The 22,192-nt window shown below is 39.4% G+C and overlaps 2 protein-coding genes and 1 long non-coding RNA gene across 12 annotated transcripts in view; 1 reads left to right on the forward strand and 2 right to left on the reverse strand.

Annotated features, from left to right (window-relative positions):
• Positions 1–9,218, forward strand: part of ndrg4 (NDRG family member 4) — a 59,628-nt gene extending 50,410 nt beyond the window's left edge. For 7 of the 9 annotated variants that reach the window (XM_059336181.1, XM_059336182.1, XM_059336178.1 and 4 more), the window contains 11 exons: positions 1–51; positions 163–249; positions 338–394; positions 771–874; positions 957–1,013; positions 1,160–1,211; positions 2,811–2,858; positions 4,115–4,150; positions 4,818–4,869; positions 5,063–5,101; positions 7,595–9,218. The exon at positions 1–51 is cut by the window's left edge and continues 10 nt beyond it. In XM_059336181.1, the coding sequence (XP_059192164.1) occupies positions 1–51; positions 163–249; positions 338–394; positions 771–874; positions 957–1,013; positions 1,160–1,211; positions 2,811–2,858; positions 4,115–4,150; positions 4,818–4,869; positions 5,063–5,101; positions 7,595–7,749 (738 nt within the window). In that variant the 3' untranslated portion in view covers positions 7,750–9,218. The remainder of the gene's footprint in view (positions 52–162; positions 250–337; positions 395–770; positions 875–956; positions 1,014–1,159; positions 1,212–2,810; positions 2,859–4,114; positions 4,151–4,817; positions 4,870–5,062; positions 5,102–7,594) is intronic. The other 2 variants (XM_059336180.1, XM_059336187.1) reach the window with 1 other exon arrangement.
• A 717-nt stretch (positions 9,219–9,935) lies between these two features.
• On the reverse strand, positions 9,936–10,768 carry LOC131974024 (uncharacterized). Its single transcript, XR_009394599.1, has 2 exons — positions 10,414–10,768; positions 9,936–10,250 (listed from the first exon to the last, which is right to left on the reverse strand). It is a non-coding gene; the product is annotated as an uncharacterized LOC131974024 (long non-coding RNA).
• Positions 10,769–11,040: 272 nt separating this feature from the next.
• LOC131974023 (olfactomedin-4-like) lies at positions 11,041–20,726 on the reverse strand. 2 transcript variants are annotated; one of them, XM_059336190.1, is made up of 7 exons: positions 20,523–20,726; positions 19,703–19,822; positions 18,718–18,936; positions 17,202–17,349; positions 16,314–16,541; positions 13,340–13,508; positions 11,041–13,052 (listed from the first exon to the last, which is right to left on the reverse strand). In XM_059336190.1, exons 2-7 carry the CDS (start codon positions 19,703–19,705, stop codon positions 12,617–12,619), a joined length of 1,203 nt encoding a protein of 400 aa, XP_059192173.1. In that variant the 5' UTR covers positions 19,706–19,822; positions 20,523–20,726; the 3' UTR covers positions 11,041–12,616. The 2 variants fall into 2 exon arrangements, with proteins under 2 accessions (XP_059192173.1, XP_059192172.1); XM_059336189.1 differs by lacking the exon at positions 20,523–20,726 and adding an exon at positions 19,964–20,160.
• Positions 20,727–22,192: the final 1,466 nt, after the last annotated feature.

Below are 22,192 nucleotides of genomic sequence, written 5' to 3' on the forward strand. Positions count from 1 at the left end.
ATCGTTGGGATTGGAGTCGGAGCAGGAGCTTACATTCTGGCCAAGTTTGCTGTAAGTCACATCCTGATTCTGCTACATTGTACTGTACTGATCAGAAAGTCAGGGTTAACATGTTCCTAGCAGTGCTTTTTTTCAATATGTTTCAATATCTTCTGCTCCTAGCTGATCTTCCCAGACCTGGTGGAGGGTTTGGTTCTGCTCAACATCGATCCCAACGGCAAAGGCTGGATTGACTGGGCTGCCACCAAGGTACATGTCTATTACTAGTGGTTGAATGGTAATACATGCAAACCAAAGGCAGCTTTTTCTTATCTTACAATAACGTTCTCCTCCTCAGCTCTCAGGTCTGACCAGCGCTCTGCCAGATACTGTGCTGCCACATCTTTTCAGCCAGGTAAGCTCAAATAAAATTAGACAATAACTGTTTTCCAATTGCTGTTTCAGTTTTCTTAATCTCCTCTTAATAACCTCTTAAAATATGAAAAGAGTGGGAAACAAATTTCTATGCAGGAAACGTGTAAAAGTGACTCTTATTGAATCACCAAAGTAATGTCTTGGTTTTTCATCAGTAGTTTTCCTCCAGCTGAGTCAGTTTTCTGCTTATATCAGCGACATAAGGCAATTTTTATTTATTTTTTTGGCCTCAAAACAGTCAAAAATTGAGTGGGAAACAGATATCTATGTAGGAAACATGATGGTCTTCCATAAGTAGACTATATTTGTCCACATATCTGTTACAGGCAGATATTTAACCAGTTTGTGTGTTTCAGGAGGAGCTGATGAACAACACAGAACTGGTGCAGAGCTACAGGCAACAGATCAACAACACCGTCAACCAGTTCAACCTGCAGCTTTTCTGGAACATGTACAACGGGTGAGATACAGTTCCCTACTTACACACACAACAAACAAACAAGATGTACAATTGTTTTATTTGGGAAATATCTCTCTTTCAGTCGGAGGGATCTGGAGATGAATCGCAGTGGGACGGTGCTCAACGCCAAGACTCTGAAGTGAGTCTGCAGACAGCTTCATGTTTATAAAGTTGTTGGCTGGGTCTAAGTGAAGGATAGACAGCCTGAAAGATCAACATATAATCATATTTAAGACAGAATGAGGCCACTTCCAGCTGTGATTCTAAACATTCTTGTTCCTGTAGGTGTCCTGCGATGCTGGTTGTGGGAGACAATGCCCCAGCTGAGGAGGGAGTGGTGAGTCCGCCACCTTTCTTCTCTGCATGACTTTAACTTTTACAGTCCATCTGTTTCACCAGCTTCAGCCTCAGCTTTTTTTTATTATTATTTCACTCCTTAAAGGTTTTGTTGAAAGAAGATGTTCCCTCTTTTAAGAAATATAAGTCTATTTAAGGCTCTGTTTAGATGGAAACGATCCCGACAGAAAATGCAAAAGTGACGTTGCGTTCTCACTTTTTATTCTGCGTTCAGACGAGCGTCTTTAGAGGGAAATCTGCTGCATATGGCGTTTTCAACCCTTTAGACGGAAACACAACGGTGGAGCGTTTTTAAGATTTCCACTCTGGAGGGTGGTTTAATTTTTTTGCGTTTTAAAGCCCCAAAAAACATGTCGCCATCTAAACAAAAGGCGCATCTGTTAAAATATTAATTAGAATAAAGTAAACAAATTCTTGTCATTTTCATCCGAGAGCGTTGTCGTGTAACAGGCCCTCCATCTCCCAGTACCTTCCCTCCTCCCCTGTTGTGCCCTGTTATGTGTTTTATACCTTCTTTTAGTATGTCCAGTTCATCACAGTTTATCCCCATTCAGTAAAAACAGATACTGTTCAACCAGTAGCGACCTGATTGACTCTGTCTACAACCCTGTTACACCCACAGGGACTCTGTGTGTGTGTCTCTCTGTCTGTCTGTCAGTGTGTGTGTGTGTGTGTGTGTGTATGTATGCGTGCGCCGTGTGCCAGATGGCCTCGCTCTGTCTCTGGGGTTTCCAAGTTTGAAGTGGCCTAGATATTTTGCTTCTGCACCAGTTAGTCTCTCGCATGTTCAAATTGAAATCAAATCACTCGGCTGTCAGTCAGAGGAATGGGATGGAGGTTTATGAAGAGAGGGAGGGAGGGAGGGATAAAAATGTCTTGGAAAGATGGAAAGTGACAGAGGAGTGGAGGGAAGCAGTGCGAGGAAGCAAGAGATGAACAGAGCTTGGTGTATTGTGACAGATGGAGGTTATGTTTTTATTTTGTATAAGCTGATATGACCAACTGAGGCTGCTGCGCTTGCTTCCATTTACAACACATTTATTCATGCACAGTGAGCAGAAAAAGAAAGCAGTGGAGTGTGTTGAGAGATGCATACGTTTTAGACTTGCATACCCTGCAACTCTTAATTTTAAGAATAAAAAATGCATGCACTTTGCTTATGAGTTCATATTTAACAGTAAAATATGCAGTGATATATGTCATTAGGCTGTGTGAAGGATTAAAGATTAAACACAGCAGGAAGCAGCTCAGAGCAAAAACATGTTCCATGAGTGTATGACGCTTGTGTTGTGCCTGTCCACAAGTATGAATGGTCAAGTTATGTGTGTGCACATCTGTCTACCGTGTGTGTGTGTGTGTGTGTGTGTGTGTGTGTGTGTGCATACTGCGGCTGTGCTCTCAGCCTGCTGGAGTGACTCATCTCTGCAGCACACTGCAGTAGCTTGGTCACTGACATACACACAGACTGATACAGTCTCCATATATAAACTATAGATTTAAGTCCATGTTGTCTAGTTTACACATGCTGCTGCAGCTTTTTCGGCATATTCACTTCAACCTGCTCTTTTTTGTCTTTAAGGTCGAGTGCAACTCTAAATTGGACCCAACCAACACCACCTTCCTAAAGGTAGCTGTTGTCCTCCGCTCACCAGCATCATACTCCATCATTTGACCAAATGTTTTATGTATATGATGCGAAATGAATGCTCAAATTTAAACATTTTTATACCAACATGTAAACTTCTTTATTCAGTTCTCTGTTTTGGAAAGAAACATATGCAATACAAACACTATTATAAACACTACATAGTAAATAGTTATGAGATAATAACTACTGAAGGATGAACCATTTGCTTTATTTACGGAGCCCACTAGATGGTGCTCTTTGTTCAACAAAGGGCTGAAAACACACTCAATTACCATTAATAAAGCCTTTTTTCAAGCCAAGACCGCCATCTAGTGGGGTCAAAAAATAAAGCAAGTGGTTCATGGAGCTTCATTGTCTCTTCACTATTAAATAGTATTGATAGTAACTTATATGTGACACAGTACTTTACTTACTTTACTTTACGATACAAACTTATCAAATAAAGAAACATTGCCATAAAATGTTGCTAAAATGTTCCTCAATACATCTATGAATCTACGGAAGAGGATTGGGGCCAGGTAGGAGAAAAAATAATGAGAGGAGGAATTTTCATCTTAATTTTTTTCATTATGCAGCTCGAGAAAAAAGTTGAAATAATGAGAATAAAGTTGGAATACGGTTTTGAGAAAAAAAAGTCGAAATAATGAGAATAAAGTTGGTAGATATTCACAGATTTATGTCAATTAGTCATCAGGGGAACATTGTTTTCTATCTGAACAGTTAGGTAGACTGCAAGGTACAACCTGATTTTCATAAATCATAAAATGAGCAATAACTATAATATTTAGGGGTGTAGTAGTACTAAAATTCTGTACACATAAATGAGCTATTCTTGGTAGTAGGCTACCGTAACTATTGTTTTGGGGAAAGTCTGCTTTTATGCAATTTATTTAAAATTTTGAGACATATATTGTTTTACATTTTATAGTTTATACATATTTTCTCAACATTGTATGTCTTGTCTGTCTTTGATTATTAGAACCCAAAGGCGAAAGAAAAGTAATCAGAATTCTGTAATGCATAGCCTCATATGAAAAACAAGTCTTAATCTCAAAATTGAGTCTTATTTTAGGGCATTTTAAGGTCTCCAGGCAGAGTCAAACAAAAGATGTTGCAATTTCATAGTGAAAATCCCCAGCCAGTACTAGCAGAACAGAGACAAACAGACGAAGGATTCTATTAGGTTGTGAGCTATTAGCGTTTAAATTAATTTCTGCTCCCTTCTCTCGTGGCAGATGGCTGACTCTGGTGGACTCCCCCAGCTCACACAGGTAACACACAAACACAAAACCTTGCATAATCAACAGGCTGAAATATAAAATTGAGACTTTTCACAAAGCATCATCTAAATCAGTGGTGGAAAGTAACTAAGTACATTTACTCAAGTTCTGTACTTAAGTACAATTTTGAGGTATTTATACTTTACTTCAGAATTCCCATTTTATATAACTTTATACTTCTACTTCACTACATTTTAAGGTAAATATTGTACTTTTTACTCCATTACATTCAGCTAACAGCTTTAGTTACTTTTGACATGAAAATAGTTTTACAGTGATAAGATGTTTTTTTTTTAATTAGACCCAATGAGCCCTATCTTGAGGAAATTAAAACACTGCTTACATAAATGCATCAATAATATTAATCCAATAATTTATTTGGAATATATAAAACAATCTGAGTGGCTTCATTCTACATAACGAGTATTTTTTCTTTTGATACTTTAAGTACATTTTGATGCTGATACTTTCGTATTTTTACTTCAGTAAGTTTTGAATGCAGGGCTTTTACTTGTAGTGGAGTAATTTCACAGCGTGGTATAAGTACTTTTACTTAAGAAAGGGATCTGAATACTTTTTCCACCACTGACCTAAATTTGTTTAAGTATTAGTTATTTCCAAATTGAGTAAAATGAGTGCTCTTGTGTGTTTTTTGCAGCCTGGGAAGCTGACTGAAGCCTTCAAGTATTTCCTGCAGGGAATGGGCTACAGTAAGTATCCAGAAACATTGAATGTTGTGTGATTTTATGTGTGTTTGTGTCTTTGCCCTTGCAGTAATTTCTAATTCCACAGAAGTGTTATTGTAGTAATGTGTGAGTGTGTTGTGATGTCATATATATATTTCATGCAGAGAGACATGCTGTGTTAATCTTGCCCTCTGTCTCCCTTGCCCCGTTCTCTCAGTCGCTTATGTGAAGGATCGGAGGTTGAGTGGAGGGCCAGGTACTTCCTCCTCCCCCTTCACCTCTGACCTCTTATTGCTGCCCTGTTGGATGATATTGGCATTTTGAAATTTATTTTTGATTTAATTTGGTTATGAAAATAATATTTTGAGCTGTCATGAACTTTTTTTTTTTTTACTTTTGCTGTGACTTCTTAATATATTATTTGTTTATTTTTATCCAGAGGACATTTAACCCCATCACTGTTTTTTCAAAAATATTTTTTCCTGCTATGGAAAAATATACTGCCCTTACTTCCCCTCCCTTATTCCTTTGCCATTGCATCTCCAATACTGCTCTTTTGCATGGCCTTCAGCTAGCTTTGAGAACAGCTTTGGACCAAGTTTGGAACGAATGACCATGTTTTTTTTAAATGAGCAACATTAAACAAGTCATAGTTTAGGCTTTAAATGAGAATGGCCAACAGAACAATACATCTAGTTTCTGTAATCAAATGGGAACTAGGGGGATTTTTTGACAGTGGAATTTAATACTCATAATTAGTGAAGGGACAACGAAGCTTCATGAACCATTTGCTTTATTTACGGAGCCCACTAGATGGCGATTTTTGTTCAACAAAGGGCTGAAAACAAACTCAATTACTGTTGCTAAAGCCTTTTTTTTAAAGCCAAGACCGCCATCTAGTGGGTTAGAAAAAATAAAACGAATGGTTCACGGAGCTTCATTGTCCCTTCACTACTCATAATTATGTTTTTTATGCAAGAATAATCACCTGAAACAAAGAATTGTTGTGTTTTCATCAACTTATAATTAGCTTATCATATCTATATCGGGAGTGGATCAACGGAGTCCAAAATTTTGCAACATTTTTAGGCATTTTTCCATGACCTCAAAATGTTGCTTCTACTACATGGTTGGAAAGGAGGTATTCAGTTGGCTGCCATATGAGCCTTACCACTAGATGTCACTAAATCTAAACTAAACTAATTATCCTAAACAACACTGGTGGAAGAAGTACTCAGATCCCTTACTTAAGTAAAAGTGTGTGAGTGGGGACCTTCTGCATAACAAGTACTTTTACTTTTGATACTTTAAGTACATTTGAATGCTGATACTTTTGTACTTTTACTGAAGTAAGTTTGGAATGCAGGACTTTAACTTGTAGTGGAGTAATTTCACAGTGTGGTATTAGTACTTTTACTTAAGAAAGGGATCTGAATACTTTTTCCCACCACTGAGGTAACTAAAGAGAATAATATACAACATTCAGATTGAAAACAGGAAACACTAAACATGAACCCAAGAGCCAGAAAACAAAATATTCCAGATAAACACTGAAATAACCAACTTAAAACGCTAAAATATATCAGAACAGTCTTAAAAAATAGGCCAGGCCACAAAGCAGGGCTGTGACAATTACATCAAACAAATATATCATTAGTGTATTATTTTATTGCATGAATCCTACTAACACAATTTTCTAAATTACTTGGTAAGAATCAAGCTTAACATATTCAGCAGCAGGATTGATACATTAGGCTTAATGTGTCATTCTTGACCTTGGAAGCAGCAGTTGACAAAACAATCTCAATTCAAATCCATCACTTTTTTATAAAAAATATTTTTTCCTGCCATGGAAAAATATAATGCCCTTATTGCTTTGCCATTGCATCTCCAATACTGCTCTGCAATGCCACATTAGCCCCTTTCATAGTGCGGTCCCGGAAATGTCCCGCTATGTTGCCGGAAAGATCTGTGCCAGCTTTTCACCTTTGGCCGTTCATAGTGATCCTGCGAAAGTGTGATATTCGTGCCCATTCATAGTGCAGTCCGACGTTTCGGAAGGAGATGAGACGATAGTGACGTGCGACAGAGCAGCAGCAATACTGCACATTAGCACAGTGCTAATAGGCTACACAGTTAGCTCTGTAGCAGTACAGTGTGTATGTGCTGCAGCAGTATGTGTTCAGATCGTGACCTTGGTTTGTTTACAACAAGCTACGGACACTCAGTGCACAGTAGGCATGCCGGTTTGTTTACATTTAGTTAGCTACGGTTGCCACAGTGAACAGTGAATCGATGACTGTTGGACCATGTGGGAGGTGTGTGTTAGACGTCATGTGCGACCTCAAATATCCCGATTCGCCCCTATGGCCCGTTCATAGTGGTCCTGCTTCCAACAGTCTCACCAATTTTCCGCCTCTGTGACTACCTTTGGAGGCCTAAAATTGGTGGGATCATTTGATCCGGGCATCCCGCTCTGGGCGTGTTCATAGTGAAGGCGAGACATTACAGAGCCGTAAATGTCCGAGCATGAAATGGCATTATGAAAGGGGCTAGTGACAGCTTTAATGAACAATTCCAACTTTTCAGGGCTGTTGTGTGAGTCAGTCAGCTGCCTCTTGACAGAGTCAAAAAAATTTTTTTTTTCGTCCACATTAGCATGTACTCCCAACATCTCCACAATATCAACTTTCACAAAATGCTACAAAAAAATCCTTGTTTAGCTGTAAACCTCTCCCCTTAATCCTAGTGCCCTCGGCCAGTATGACCCGCCTGGCTCGCTCAAGGACGGCCTCCCTGACCAGCGCCAGCTCCATCGATGGGTCTCGCTCTCGGGCCTGCACCCATTCTGACAGCACGGAGGGAGTCGGCACGGTCAGCCACACCATGGAGGTGTCCTGCTGAGGAGTCGGCCAGCCACGGACAGAGGGACGGAGGGGGGTAGAGGGATGGAGAGAGAAAGAGCAAGACGGAGGGGATGATGGCAAAAAAGAGATGAGGGAGAGGGAGGTAGAGAAGAGGTCTGATTACCTCTAGATGGTAGAATGAGGAGGAAGGAAAGTTCATGGACAAGGTGAAGGCAGCTCTCTCTGTCTTCATCAAGCTCCTCCAGATCCCTTTGTCTGCCATCTTCCTTCCTCCTACACTGTAAAATACCATATGTGTTGCTACTTAACCCCCAACCACACCTTTGAATATCCACCTCAACCCCAGCACTTAAAGATGTAGGCAACTGTTTTTGTTCTTGCAGTGTCATTCTTGTGTTTGCTAACTGTCTCCTCATTCTTTGCCTGCCTGCCTGCCGACCCCGCCCCCCCAACCTCCACCTCTCGGTAAAAAAGGGAGCAACCCTGTCCGTCAACAGTCCATCTATGATATGAGCTGAAGGTGAAAATGCAGGATATAACAAGAAAAAGAGGCTTTTAGGTGGTCCTATAATGAAAACATTGTAAAGCATTTTATGTTATTGTTGACGCATGGACACAATGAGAGAATCTCTCTCTGTGTTGTTTCTAGGAGATGCACATTTCTCTCTATGAGTGACTGGTGAGTGTCAGAGGGTGTGTCCAGAATTTGACAGACAACAGAACACAGCCTATTGTAGCCGAGTCCACCTGTACTGCTTGTAGAGGATTATTTGTCAGCTTTTTTAGTCTAAGACCAAAGCTAGAGTACATCACACTGATTTAAAGTTGCACTTGGTCCAATTTAACTAAATTCTGATTGGGAAAAAAGAATAATATCATCAGCATACATCCTATTTAGGCTGCCAATGGTAAGCACACTGAGACCTAGCCACTACACCAGGGAGCTTAGCTTAGCAAAAAATGTGTCGCTCCATCCGTTTATATTGCTTTTACCAAGATATTCTGTATGTGATATGGCCAAGGAACAACCTTTTGGACTGATTTCCTGTTGCCGACCCTGCCTGTTTTGGACTTAGCTCTGTTTGAACAGTCTTGATTTAAAGCAAGATGACAATCAGTGAAGTTCATTTATTGTTTAGTATCAAATAAAAATTTGATAAGCAAGAGCTGGAATTGGACTTGTGATGCAAGATTATCACAATAATCAGGACAATATAGATTCTTAATTCTCTATCTAGGAAAAGATAAATCACAACCAAACTGTATCTTTGGAGCACTCTTTCCAAGAGAGCTCTGTTCATTAGGTGTGTGGAACATGGAAACATGGAAATCACATCATTCATGATCAAAATTTAAATCTTCCCCTATTTCTGCTATTTGAAGCCACATTAGTGCAGCTTTAAACTGTGTGTCATTGCACATTTCTAAACCATTCCACTACATGAATAGGCTAGGATATGTATTTATTACAATGTACTGAGCATGCATGTGAATGTTAAAATGTATTATGGCGTTCTAGTATCTTGAGTAGTATCTATAGTATTAAAGCATTCTTCGTTAGCACCTAACATGTGGCTAGTTAAATAGAGCCATGGATGCAACGCCCATCATCAGTCTTTAACTCCAGTGCATGGACGTGGTTCTGGCTGTAGTCGGCTCTTTGTGGTCTCTAACATGACAATCACACTCTGATCCAAACCAAACTAGACCAGGGGGGACCGAGGCTGGACCAGGCTGACCCAACAGGCTCTTTTTTCTGAGTACAAACCAAAGCACTCGAAGCAGCCTTCCCTTACAGAGCCCAGCCCCTCTCCATGGATGTACCAAAGCTACCCACCTACACACACACACACACACACACACACACACACACAAATACTCGCATGCACACACACACATTTTCACACACCATCTCAAATGAAACCTGTGTGGGCTGTGCTTTGTAAGGGAACTAAGCCATAAAAAAGACATACAGTCATGGAAATTATTTTCTTGTTCATTTTAATGCCTGGTACAACTAAAGGTACATTTGTTTGGAGAAATACATGATAACAACAAAAATAGCTCATAAGAGTTTAATTTAAGAGCTGATATCTAGCAATTTTCCATGGTTTTCTTGATAATGATTTTGATTATTGTCAAGAAAACCATGGAAAATGGCTAGATATCAGCTCTCAAATTAAACTTTTATGTGCTATAAATGTACCTTTAGTTGTACCAGGCATTAAAATGAACAATAAATTGAAGAAAACAAGGTTGATCTAATCCTTTTTTCCTATGACTGTAAATACACAACATATTCAAGGAATCCATTGCTATGTAGTCAGTAAGTGTTTTATGATGTATAGTTTTAGACTAGTGAAGCTGTGTGCTGGTATCTGCTCTTAATACTGGACCACCTTGTGACTAGTGACCAGAGATGGGGTCCCCTGGTTTTTGGCTTAGTAATGTACAGTATTTATGTACAGTAGTCACCTTCTCATGTTTCCAGTTTTACAAAAAAAACACCCTTTGGCCCCTCGTCAGAAAGGGGCATAGCTTACAATTGCTGAGGTGTGCGCTTCCCAGAGTTGGCCTGTAAGGGGCGGGGCTTTTTTGGAGCCATTTGGGCGCCAAGCTCGGAATGTAGGGCAACCCCCAGCCACCTTAAAAAAATAACCCCTTCCCCATTAAAAAAATCACAAGGTGCCCCGACTCTCACAGGCAAACCTTGCCGCACCCTAAAGGGCTATCAGCTGAAGTCACTTTTTGCTAGTGTTAGTTGTGTTTCTGAGCACCAGGGGGCCCGAGGCTAGAGACCTGCAGATAGATAAGAGAGCAAAAGAAGGAAAGACGGGATTATTACCAAAACACTGAGAGAAAAAGTGAGTGAATGAATGTTAAAGGTAAGAATGTGATTTTGATGAAGCTGGAGAGATTTTTGTTGAATACATTCAATAGCTCTGACATAGAAAAGGGAGATTGTCAGAGGATTTTAGGCAGCCAGATCTCCGTTACTCCTCACAAAACCTCATGGATGCATTTCATGAACACTGAAGTTTGCATGTAGCGCACTATATGGTCATCTTTTAGTGTTTTCTCTCTCCACTAAGCTATTTTCTGCCGTCGACATTTTGGTTTTCCTCCTACACGATTTCTACCCAAACTGCCTGGGGGGCTCCTGAATGTATTTTGTCCTTTTTTGAAGTGCTGTACAGTATTGTCGACCTACACCTCTCAGAACCCCTCACTATGGTTTGCACTTCTCTCCCTGCCCCACATCTTTGACATTTAACCCTGTACATTAAAAAAACCCAGCTCCCTCCAGCTCCTCTTCAAGGTCTATAAACAGTGAAGTTTAGTAGCGATTTGTGAACGTCAACGCTCCTGTAAGCTGACATTAGATCAGTTCGTATAGACCTTGGTCCTCCTTGCACTTGTAGATACTTTTTATTTATAGAGCAGGTTAACCGAACTGAACACTCTAACACTACTGTATTGTGAAGAACATTTCAACATATTTCTGTTCCTCTTCCTTCGGAGTTTCTCTTTTTTATAGGCAACAATAGGATATAACCTTATCTTGGTATAATGATATTGGTTTATGTGTACTACTAATATTCTTCTTCTTCATACTGCCATCATGACTGATTTGTATTGAGCAATAAGTTCTTTTTTTTTCATTTGGTTGTTTCATATTGTGGGAGTCTTCCCTATGAGCTTGTTTCTATTCACAACAGTAGAAGGACTCTAACCTACTTTGCTGTCTTTCAGATGTGTAAGCTAAAGTTTAAATATATTATATACAAATGAATATAAACATTAAGATGTCTCTGTCCATGTACTGATCAAGTAACAAGTAAGAATTAAAGACTTTATGTCCGCATTTTGTGGAGTCAGGTGCCTCATCATTTTTGGTCATGTTTTCAGTATATTGCACAGCTTTCACTTCAGTTTGCTCAGTTGCCCAATTTCCTTCCCGTATTTTTGAGATACATATTATTTGCCACCCCTCAATGTGAGCAATTGCTGCACAGATCATAGCATGTATAAACTGTCAATGATGGACGTAGAGTCTGTGACTTGGAGTTCAGCGTTACACTCTTAGCCATCTTTCTATTTGTATGTTGCCATCTTGGTTTCGGAAACTGGGGATGAGCGAGAGGTGGATCTTACTGCTGCCGACAACACCGCACTACACGCCTCTCTACACCAGCAACCTGACTAAACGTAGTTGCTGCTAATTAATGTTAGCATTTACTGTAGCATTAACTGGGATGTTATGTGAAAATACAGTGTGAAAGGATCAAAGTTATGACACCAAACCGGTAAACGTCCTTTTAAAAAAAACAAAAAACTTTATTGACTCGTTGCCGTGGATACGCATTGCTTTTTCTTCCTCCTGATGACAGCTCGCCTTGTTAGCCACCTGTCAATCAAAGGTAGCCACGCCCCAAATCATATGATTCTTTATCTGCTTTTTTATTCTAAATTGGACCATTATTTACACAATTAACATCAAATTGTCTTAAAGATTTTTTACTAGCGGCCGAGACCATGGTGTTGTCCTAAAACATTTTTCTGAGATAATAAATCAAGTGAGAAATTGACTGATTTTGTATTGGGATAGATAGGACCCAATGCTACTGCAACCACCGTCAGCGCCCCCTGTTGGAATTTTTGGTAGAATGCTAAGGCACTTTTTGATTAGGAAAATGTATACATTTGAAAATAATTGTAGTATGCTTTGACATCATATTGTAAATTTACCATGCATATCATGTGTAGAACAAGTCATTTCACAACACCCAAATACTTTTTGCTTGCCTTTATTTTGGAGCAACCTTTATTTTTACACGTTGGTTACTACTCCTGTAGATATTTCAAAATAGACATTTATGGGAAATGCTGTCAGCATTATCCCTTTACCTAAACAAAACCTTATAGGAGACCATGCGAGAGTCACTGTATACATGCAGCATCTGGTCCACAGGGCTGTAGTTCAGGGAATAAATGTTCGCAGTCATCTTGTTCATGTAGACACCAATTTTGAAATTCTCCTCCCCTGTCAAGGTGTCAAAGGAATAGAAGATCTCCTCCACGTCTTTGTTTATGTACCGTGTTGCATAGAGCACGCCACAGGCCATGAAGGTGTTGGTCACCGCCTGCTTGTAGACAGAGGTTTTCCAGGTTTGGCCGAGCCTCATCGTTTCATTCCCCTCCACTTTGGAAAGCACCAAGTTGCCAAAGTCTTGTAGAGTTGTATAGATCACCCAGACACCTGACTCATCTGTGGCTAGGTCCAGGTCGGTGTATGGGTAGCATTGTTCAAGGTGGCAGAAATTACCCTTTGAGTTATACCTAAAGAAAAAGGAAACACATTTTAAGAACAAGTTGTCCTCTCTCTATTAAAGTAGTATTGATGGTTAGTGAAGGGACAACGAAGCTTCGTGAACCATTTACTTTATTTACGAAGCCCACTAGATGGCGCTCTTTGTTCAACAAAGGGCTGAAAACACACTCAATTACCATTGTTAGAGCCTTTTTTAAGCCAAGACCGCCATCTGGTGGGGTCAAAAAAATAGAGCAAATGGTTCATGAAGCATCATTGTCCCTTCACTAGTGGTGGTGGGAGCAGAGTAGCGAACCTGGTGCCTTTAGGTAGTTGTAAGGTTGTAACCGTTTTGTCGGTAAGGTTGAATCGACAAACAGCATCTTGGTTGTAACAATTGTAGTACAACGCCCCTCCGTACATTACAGCATTTGGACCCTGGATGGTGTTGGTGGTTGGGTTAGATGCACTGATCTCAAAATTACCTGGAAGAAGAAGAAGAAGAAGAAAAGCAAGAGGAGAATGAGCAAATGTAATCTTAATCAAGCATTGTTGTACTTACTAATGTTGGGACCACAGGTATACCACAGATGGATTTTGATCATGACCAGAACATAAGGTCTCAGCTAACTTTGAAAGCTACATGAGCCACACCTTGCAACAGACTGTGCTCAACAAGGAAAAAACTCGTCCAGGCGTTCCACCAAATAATAATCCTATTAAGGAATAAGCTTCATTGTTGCTCCAAGACATCACACTGTTTCACTGGGTGACATGTTGCTTAATTTCCATGTATTTCATTTTGACTCAACCCACATACACATGAATGGTAAATGGACCTGCACTTATATAGCGATTTTCAACCACTCAAAGCGATTTACACTACAGACTGCGCTCATTCACCCGTTCACATTTATACAGGTGGCAGAGGCACCACCTGGGTACCACCTGCCACCATTGATGAACGCAGCATCGTATCTTGCTCAAGGATACTTCAACATGTAGCCTGCCATGGTAAGGGATCGAACCACCAACCCTCCGATTGTGGGGCAACCCGCTCTACCAACTGAGCCACAGCCGCCCCATATGAATCACTCTCAAAAGCATGAAATGTAAATAAAAATGTTCGGTCTGTTTTAAAGATTAAAATACATGTTGACATGTTTTTAAAAGTGGTGGAAGTATTCCGATCCCTTACTTCAGCAACAGTATTAATTCCACACTGTGAAATGTCTCCACTACAAGTAAAAGTCCTGCATTCAAAACTTACTTAAGTAAAGGTACAGAAGTATCAGCATCAAATTGTACTTAAAGTATCAAAAGTAAAAAGTACTCGTTATGCAGAATGGACCCACTCAGATTGTTTAATATATTCTTAATATATGATTACATTATTTGTATTGATGCATGCATGGAAGCAGCATTTTATAGCGCTCATTTCAAGTACTTAATATACTGTTGTAAGGTTTAAATGTCCCATCGCTTTATATTGATCTTTTTTTTTAAATGTTAAATCTCGACCTGAAAAGAAACTAAAGCTCTCAGCTAAATGCAGTGGAACAAAAAGTGCAATATTTGCCTCAAAATGTAGTGAAGTAGAAGTATAAACTTACATTAAATTGAACTATTAAAGTAAAGTATTAGTACCATCGATTAGTACCTGAAAATTGTACTTAAGTACAGTATTTGAATAAATGTACTTAGTTACATTCCACCACTGCTACTAACTGTTGTGTATTTGATAAAAATGTTCTTTCCAGCATGTACAGTAAAAAATTTGACTGAAAGGATGACAACATTTTCAGATCAGGGTATTACCCGTTGGTAGTGAAGCGACAATGAAGCTTCATGAAACATTGGCTTTATTTTTTTTACCCCACTAGATGGCAGTCTTGGCTTTAAAAAAAAGGCTTTAGCAAAGGTTATTGGCTGTGTTTTCAGCCCTTTGTTGAACAAAGAGCACCATCTCTTGGGCTCAGTAAATAAAGCAAGTAGCTCACACAGCTTTGTCCCGTCACTACCAGTTGGGCTTTTCATTCATTCAAAGTACATATTGCACAAGTACAGTTAAAACTAGAAAATTTCCTCTGGGGAAATTCTGAAAGGGCCACGGGGGCTACTGCCGGTGTGTGTACACTATGATGAGATTCTTCAGAGATTTCAAACTATGCCCTTTAACATCAAAATAAATGTGTGTGTGTGTGTGTGTGTGTGTGTGTGTGTAGGTAGCGAAAATGGCATAAAGTTACCTGTGTGTGTGTGTGTGTGTGTGTGTGTGTAGCGAAAATTGCATAAAGTTACCTGTGTGTGTGTGTGTGTGTGTGTGTGTGTGCAATTAAAATCACACAAAGTTACCTGTGTGTGTGTGTGTGTGTGTGTGTGTGTGTGTGTGTGTTTGAAGCATATGTATGCATGTGTGAGGAGTGTGCGCGCTTACGCGCATGTATGTGAGTTTGTATCTGTAACTGTAATCACATCAAAGATCAAAGGCAATCAGATCAAAGCAATCAACAGAATTTACTGCCGCCACCTGTCGAATGTTCCGGCACAGTGACAGCAGCCAGAGGTGGAGAGACTGGAATTACTGGCCTCGAACAGAAAGCATTTTTGGCAAAACCATAATACCTATCATTGATCCGACTTCACTTTGAGCGTCCTGAGTTCTTCCTGAAAATTTCTGTAGAGTGGAATGTGCGGCCTGGAACGCAGTTTTCAAATGTATTTTTTGACAATTCTTTCTCTCCCTCTACACTCTGGCGTGGTGTCACACACTGTGACACGAACATTCCGTGCAATACACACCCATTATCATCTCAGAATTTCTCCAAAAATGATCATAGTCATTGAACAGGGATTGATAAAAAACTATATGACCTATCGAAATGTGGATTAATACACCGATACACAAGACTTGTGTCTACTGTTTAAAGTTTAAATGGAGTCTCTAGGTGAAATTATGCCGGAGAAGTAGACGTTTAAAAATCTCCAATCATTGTTCTTTTTCGCTCATTTTTTTTCAGCCGTCCCATTCATTTCAATGCAAAATTTTGGGCAGTTTTTCGCAACTTACGTCGCGAAAAATTCTTATTCTGTAGAGAAAAGTAATAGCACACCGATCCCAATCAAACCGCACGTTTTAATATATAATTTGTCCTGCAACACTTCAAGTTGTAGGACTAGTAGCGGGACGAAATTGCGTCCGAAAGAGGAAGAAGAAAAAATCCACAGTATAACAGTAGTGCTCGGTGCGATTGCCCCGTGGCCCTAACTAGAACACAAGAGTTACATACCTGGTGTGCTCACACCAGCAATGAGAGAGCTCAGGCTGGAATAGAGACGGACGTAGTGGGCGTATATGTTGCTAGAGGTCAAGATTACCATCCAATACCAGTCCTCTTTGCCCGCCTCTGGTTTAGGATCCCGACCCCAGGCTCCATACGCATAGGATCCTGGGTACTCTCCTTCTGTGTACACCCTCGTTGCTGTGATGTTGTAAAATTGACCATGGGGGCAGTTACCTAAGGGGAAAACAATAAATGAAACGGAGAGGAAGAAAGTACAGCTGGTTGAGCGAGGCGTCCACACGTTTATAATTGCTGTATAGGGATGGGAATAAGTTATTGATGATCAATTAATGGTCGTTAAGGATTTGGTCGATCACATGGAATTTTTAATCCATCTGTGTATTTATTAACTGTATCTATGACTGCGTATCAGTACTCACTGAATTGAAACTCGGCCGATCGTTCAGTTCTGCGGCCGTACGTGAATAAGCCAATTAGCTGATATATATATACATATATATGTATATATATATATATATATATATATATATATATACATATATATATATATATATATATATATATATATATATATACAGTAATATATTTTATATTGCCCATGTATTATGCATACTGGAGTATGTATAATACACAGTGGGCAGAGAATCAGAATGGTCTTTGATGTTGAGTGTAATTTAGCTGGAGATTAAGGATTGGCCATGTGATTTTGCTCAGGTAATATACTTTTTTAAACTCCTTACGAACACAAATTACACCTGAAAGCCCAATCAGTTTCTGTGAAAAGCAATCACTACACAACCAGAGTATTTGTCTATCTGTGGCTTTAAGTGGAGGTGAAAGACAAGTACAAAAAATATCCCCACACTTGCATACCATGTGGAGGTTGAGTGGGTTGGGTGGTGGGGCCAGTCTTGCAATCGCTCAGCTCTGACTTCAGACGCTCGTTGTCTTGTTGTGTCTCTATCACCTTCATGGTGTCATACGTCACCAGCTCCTTCATCTCTGCCCTCAGATTCTCCATCTGAACAGGAGAACAGACTTATTTTTCTTATTTTTACAAGCCTTTAGCCTTTGAATGTAGTATTAGCATGCAATCATCAAAAAAACTGGATTGGCTTATGCATTGATAAAGTAGATATTTTTCACCTATGAATTTTAAAAGTCACAACAATCAACATTTTGCTCATTGATAATACAGCTACCATACCAGTGGTGGAAAGTAACTAAGTACATTTACTCAAGTACTGTACTTAAGTACAATTTTGAGGTACTTGTATTTTACTTGAGTATTCCATTTTATGTAACTTTTTACTACTCTACTACATTTAGCTGACAGCTTTAGTTACTTTTCTGGTCGAGATTTAACACAAATAATATGAATTTAAAAATGATCATGCAAGTTTATAAATTAAACCCCATAACAGTATATTTGGTAGTTTAAATGAGCCCTACCTGGACAACAGTGAAACGCTGCTTACATAAATGCATCAAGAATATTAATACTAATATATTTGAAAGAACCTGAGTGGATTCATTCTGCATAATGAGTACTTCACTTTTACTTTTAGTACATTTTGATGCTGATACTTTTGTACTTTTACTTAAGTACGTTTTGAATGCAGGACTTTTACTTATAGTGGAGTAATTTCACAGTGTGTTATTAGTTAGTGAAGGGACAAAGAAGCTCCGTGAACCATTTGCTTTATTTACAGAACCCACTTGATGGCACTTTTTGTTCAACAAAGGGCTGAAAACACACTCAATTACCCTTACTAAAGCCTTTTTTTTAAAAGCCAAGACCACCGTCTAGTGGGGTCAAAAATTACTGTAAAATTACCACTGTGCCACACGGAATATCAAATAAATAAAATAAAATAGATCTTAAATGCACTTTTGAGTCATACTCAATCCTAGTGGTGTCACTCGGGTCAGTATGTACTAGACCTCCGTAGCCCACTACTCATCTCTGCTTGCAGTTTACGGCTTCAGGTGACATCAGCCGCTTCTTCCATAATCTACCCCAATGGTACTTAGCATTACATTGCAGGTAAAATGGGCCCTAGATTTTCCAAGAAGAAGATATCTTGGGTTCTGTTGCAACAATTCAGATACTTTTAATATTTATTATTTTACTTTACATTCTGGGTCAGTGATGATGAGTCAGTTTTATAAGATTCACACAGTCATTGCAACACTATTAACAGGAAGTTGTTTTCATTAGTTTCTGACAGTAAAAAAAGCAGGTGGTGATTTCTAAATAATTGTGCTTTTTTAAATATCATACTACATTCACGTCTATTTTTTGCTTTAGATACCAAAAAAACAATCTACATTTTTAGCAGATTTGCACATGGACCCAGCCCTCTTAAACAATGTCAGTGCAGTTTACCTTTTTAGTGGTGTTAGTAGTTAGATGCTGTCGGTCCAGGGTGGTGCTGTTGAGCTTGTCGATGAGCTGGTTGATCTCCCTCAGTTCATTCTCGATCACAAACAGGCTGAGAACTGCATAGAGCTCTCCATCATCCTCCCTCTCCAGCACTGACACATCTTCCTGCAGCTGGGGCAGACGATGCTCCAAACCCAGCAGCAGACTCTCCAGCTCCTGAGTCTGCAGACAGAGCAGATCCACACTCAAGACTCCATCAGTAAAAATACATGCATAAAGAGTTTATGATGATTATTTATACACCAGTGGTGGAATGCATCTACAGTAAGTACATTTACTCAAATTGTGTACTTAAGTACAATTGTGAGGGACTTGTACTTTACTTGAGTATTTCCATTTCATATAACTTTATACTTTTACTTCATTACATTTTAGAAGCAAATATTGTACTTTTTACTCCACTTCATTTAGCTGACAGCTTTAGTTACTTTTCAGGTCGAGATTTAACATAAAAAACATGATGATTTTAAAGGTATTATATATTTTTTTAAATTACAACTCATAACAGTTTATTGAGTAGTTAAAATAGGCCTCTTTCATCTCCACTGAATTTAGCTGACAGCTTTAGCTACTTTTCAGGTCGAGATTTAACACAAAAAAATGATAAAATTTAAAATGATTATGCATGTTTATAAATTAAACCCCATAACATAAAAATACTAATATATTTCAAACAATCAGAGTCAGTCCATTCTGCATAACGCATACTTTTACTTTTGATAATTTAAGTACACATTGATGCTGATACTTTTGTACTTTTACATAAGTACGTTTTAAATGCAGGACTTTTATTCGTAGTGGAGTATTTTTCACAGTGTGGTATTAGTACTTTTACTGAAGTAAGGGATCTGATTACTTCTTCCATCATTGATATACACAGACAGACAGACATGTATTTAATTACATAACAACACAGACAACTACTTACCATCTGTGCGTTAATGGTGCTGTTGCATTCTGATGCATTGCCTGCCACTCTGCTGAGTTTGTCGTGAGGAAATGGCTTTTCTGAAGTCACCTCACATATACATTTATCACGTGAAGGTGCCTAAAATCAAGAACATGAAACATGGCATATAAAAGATGAGTACCTAACTATCTACAATGAAGATATATCTACATTTGAAATCGACAGTATATGATCATTTGTAAAGGAATAGTACTCACTATATTACCAGTGTTTTCTTACCTGTGTGGTGACGGTGAACAGAGCACACAGTGGAACGATCACATACAGCTTCATAGTGGATCTCAGAGCAGAGCTAAATAAAACTGTACCTGAACACAATCTGAATATGATCTTGTGTCTGATTGTAAAGGCAGTTTCTAACTTGTGAACACTCCCACTAACTTCTGCATGTCAATGAGTGAATGTGCAAGTGTGTGTGTGTGTGTGTGTGTGTGTGTGTGTGTGTGTGTGTGTGTGTGTGTGTAATGTGCCATGTTCCTTAAGGATGTGATCACTTCCTCCTTGTGGTTGGGATTGCCGTAATATCTTTTTTTTTAATGATGAAGGAAAAACTAATACTGGCAGATGTTATTTATGATCTGAAAACATCCCTTTTTCTAAAATGTATATTTTTTTAAGTATTCTGACCCTTTTTGTTTGAGTAGCACAATTAGCACATCACGTCAAAAATACCAATTTATGATATATTAGTTGTTACCAGGGTAACAAAACACAACAGCTCATAGAATGCCTGCAGCACAGGAATAACAGAGGCAAAACAGGGGACTGAGGTGATTACCAGGGTTTTGACAGAGAAAGTAAGTCCAAGACAGGCAGGGTCGGCAACAGGAAATCAGTCCAAAAGGTAACACTGAAGTAAGGCATGAATGCAATAAAGACCTGGCCAAAGAGTGTGAGTTAAGCAGGAGTTTACATAGTGGCTTGATTAGTGATCTGAGGCAGCTGGATAAGCAGGTGGAGTGGAGTTGGGCTGATGAGGTGGGAGTGGTCAGCAGGTGGAGTGGAAAACTGCAGGAATGAGTAGGAGAGTATGGAAAAGGATATTGTACGTCCAGGATATTGTGTCAATTGTCTGTTGATTTTTTTTTTAAGGCTTTATTGAGTGTGATAGAGTCAAAGGGGGAGACAGAGGGTCGGATTCGAACCCGGGCCGCCCGCTCACGAGAACAATGCCTCTATGGTATGTGCTCTACCAGGTGTGCCACCGGGGCGCCGCGTGTCTGTTGATTTTTAATCATCGCGCGGCTCTTCTGTGTGGAGTTTGCATGTTCTCCCTGTGTCAACGTGGGTTCTCTCCGGGTACTCCGGCTTCCTCCCACAGTCTAAAAACATGCACTTAGGTTTAATTTGGAATCTGAATTGCTTGTAGCCCGTAGCGTGATTGTCTGTCTCTATGTGTCAGCCCTGTGATAGTCTGGCGACCTGTCCAGGTCTACCCCGCCTCTCGCCCAATGTCAGCGTGGATCGACCCCAGACCCCCACAACCCTAGTGCAGATAAACGATAATGAATTAACAAACTGAAAGGTTACATATCCTTAGTAAATTATTAAAAATACATTGAAATATGTGAAACATGCATTCCAAAACTGCTGTTTTGTTGATATTTTGGAGACGCATGGTTTTCACAGGACAGCAAATATCTTCTTCTACCCACCAAAAAATTAATTATGGAATAAGATACAAGAAAGCCCAGAGAGAGCAATTGAGCAACAGATCCTTTTCACGGAATAAACAATATGTTAAGATTTTGGCCATATTAACTGCACTGGGAATTTAGCATTGATTTGTCTTCTTTTATCTTTTTTTTGCAGCTGTTTATATTTGTCCTGATCCAAACATAATAGTTAGGAAATGTGATGTTTTTGTTGTATTTCTTTTTGTTAGTTAGTTTTGAACCAGAAGTGCAATTCATGGTGCATGGTTATGGTCTCTAATTAGGGCCTCGGGGCAATCGCACCGAGCACTGGTCCCATACAGCAATAGCTGTAGGGACCACTTCAGGAAGAACTCAGGACGATCAAGGTGAAGTCAGATCAATGATAGTTATTATAGTTTTGCCAAAAATTCTTTCTGTTCGAGGCCAGAAAATCTGTCCACTTCTGGCTGCTGTCTCTCTTCCAGGACATTGGCAGGTGCCAGTTAATTCTGTTGATTGCTTTGATCTGATTGCCTTTGATCTTTGATGTGATTACAGTTACAGATACACACACACACACACACACACATGCGCATGAGCGCACACTCCTCACACATGCATAAACATGCTTCAAACACACGCGCGCGCACACACACACACACACAGGTAACTTTATGTGATTTTAATTCGCACACACACACACACATTGTGAGGCTAAAGGGCATAGTTTAAAATCTCTGAAGAATCTCATCATAGTGTACACACACCGGCAGAAGCCCCCGTGGCCCTTTCAGAATTTCACTAGAGGAAA

The sequence above is a fragment of the Centropristis striata genome, chromosome 6, assembly GCF_030273125.1.
Source record: "Centropristis striata isolate RG_2023a ecotype Rhode Island chromosome 6, C.striata_1.0, whole genome shotgun sequence".
Classification (NCBI taxonomy): domain Eukaryota; kingdom Metazoa; phylum Chordata; class Actinopteri; order Perciformes; family Serranidae; genus Centropristis; species Centropristis striata.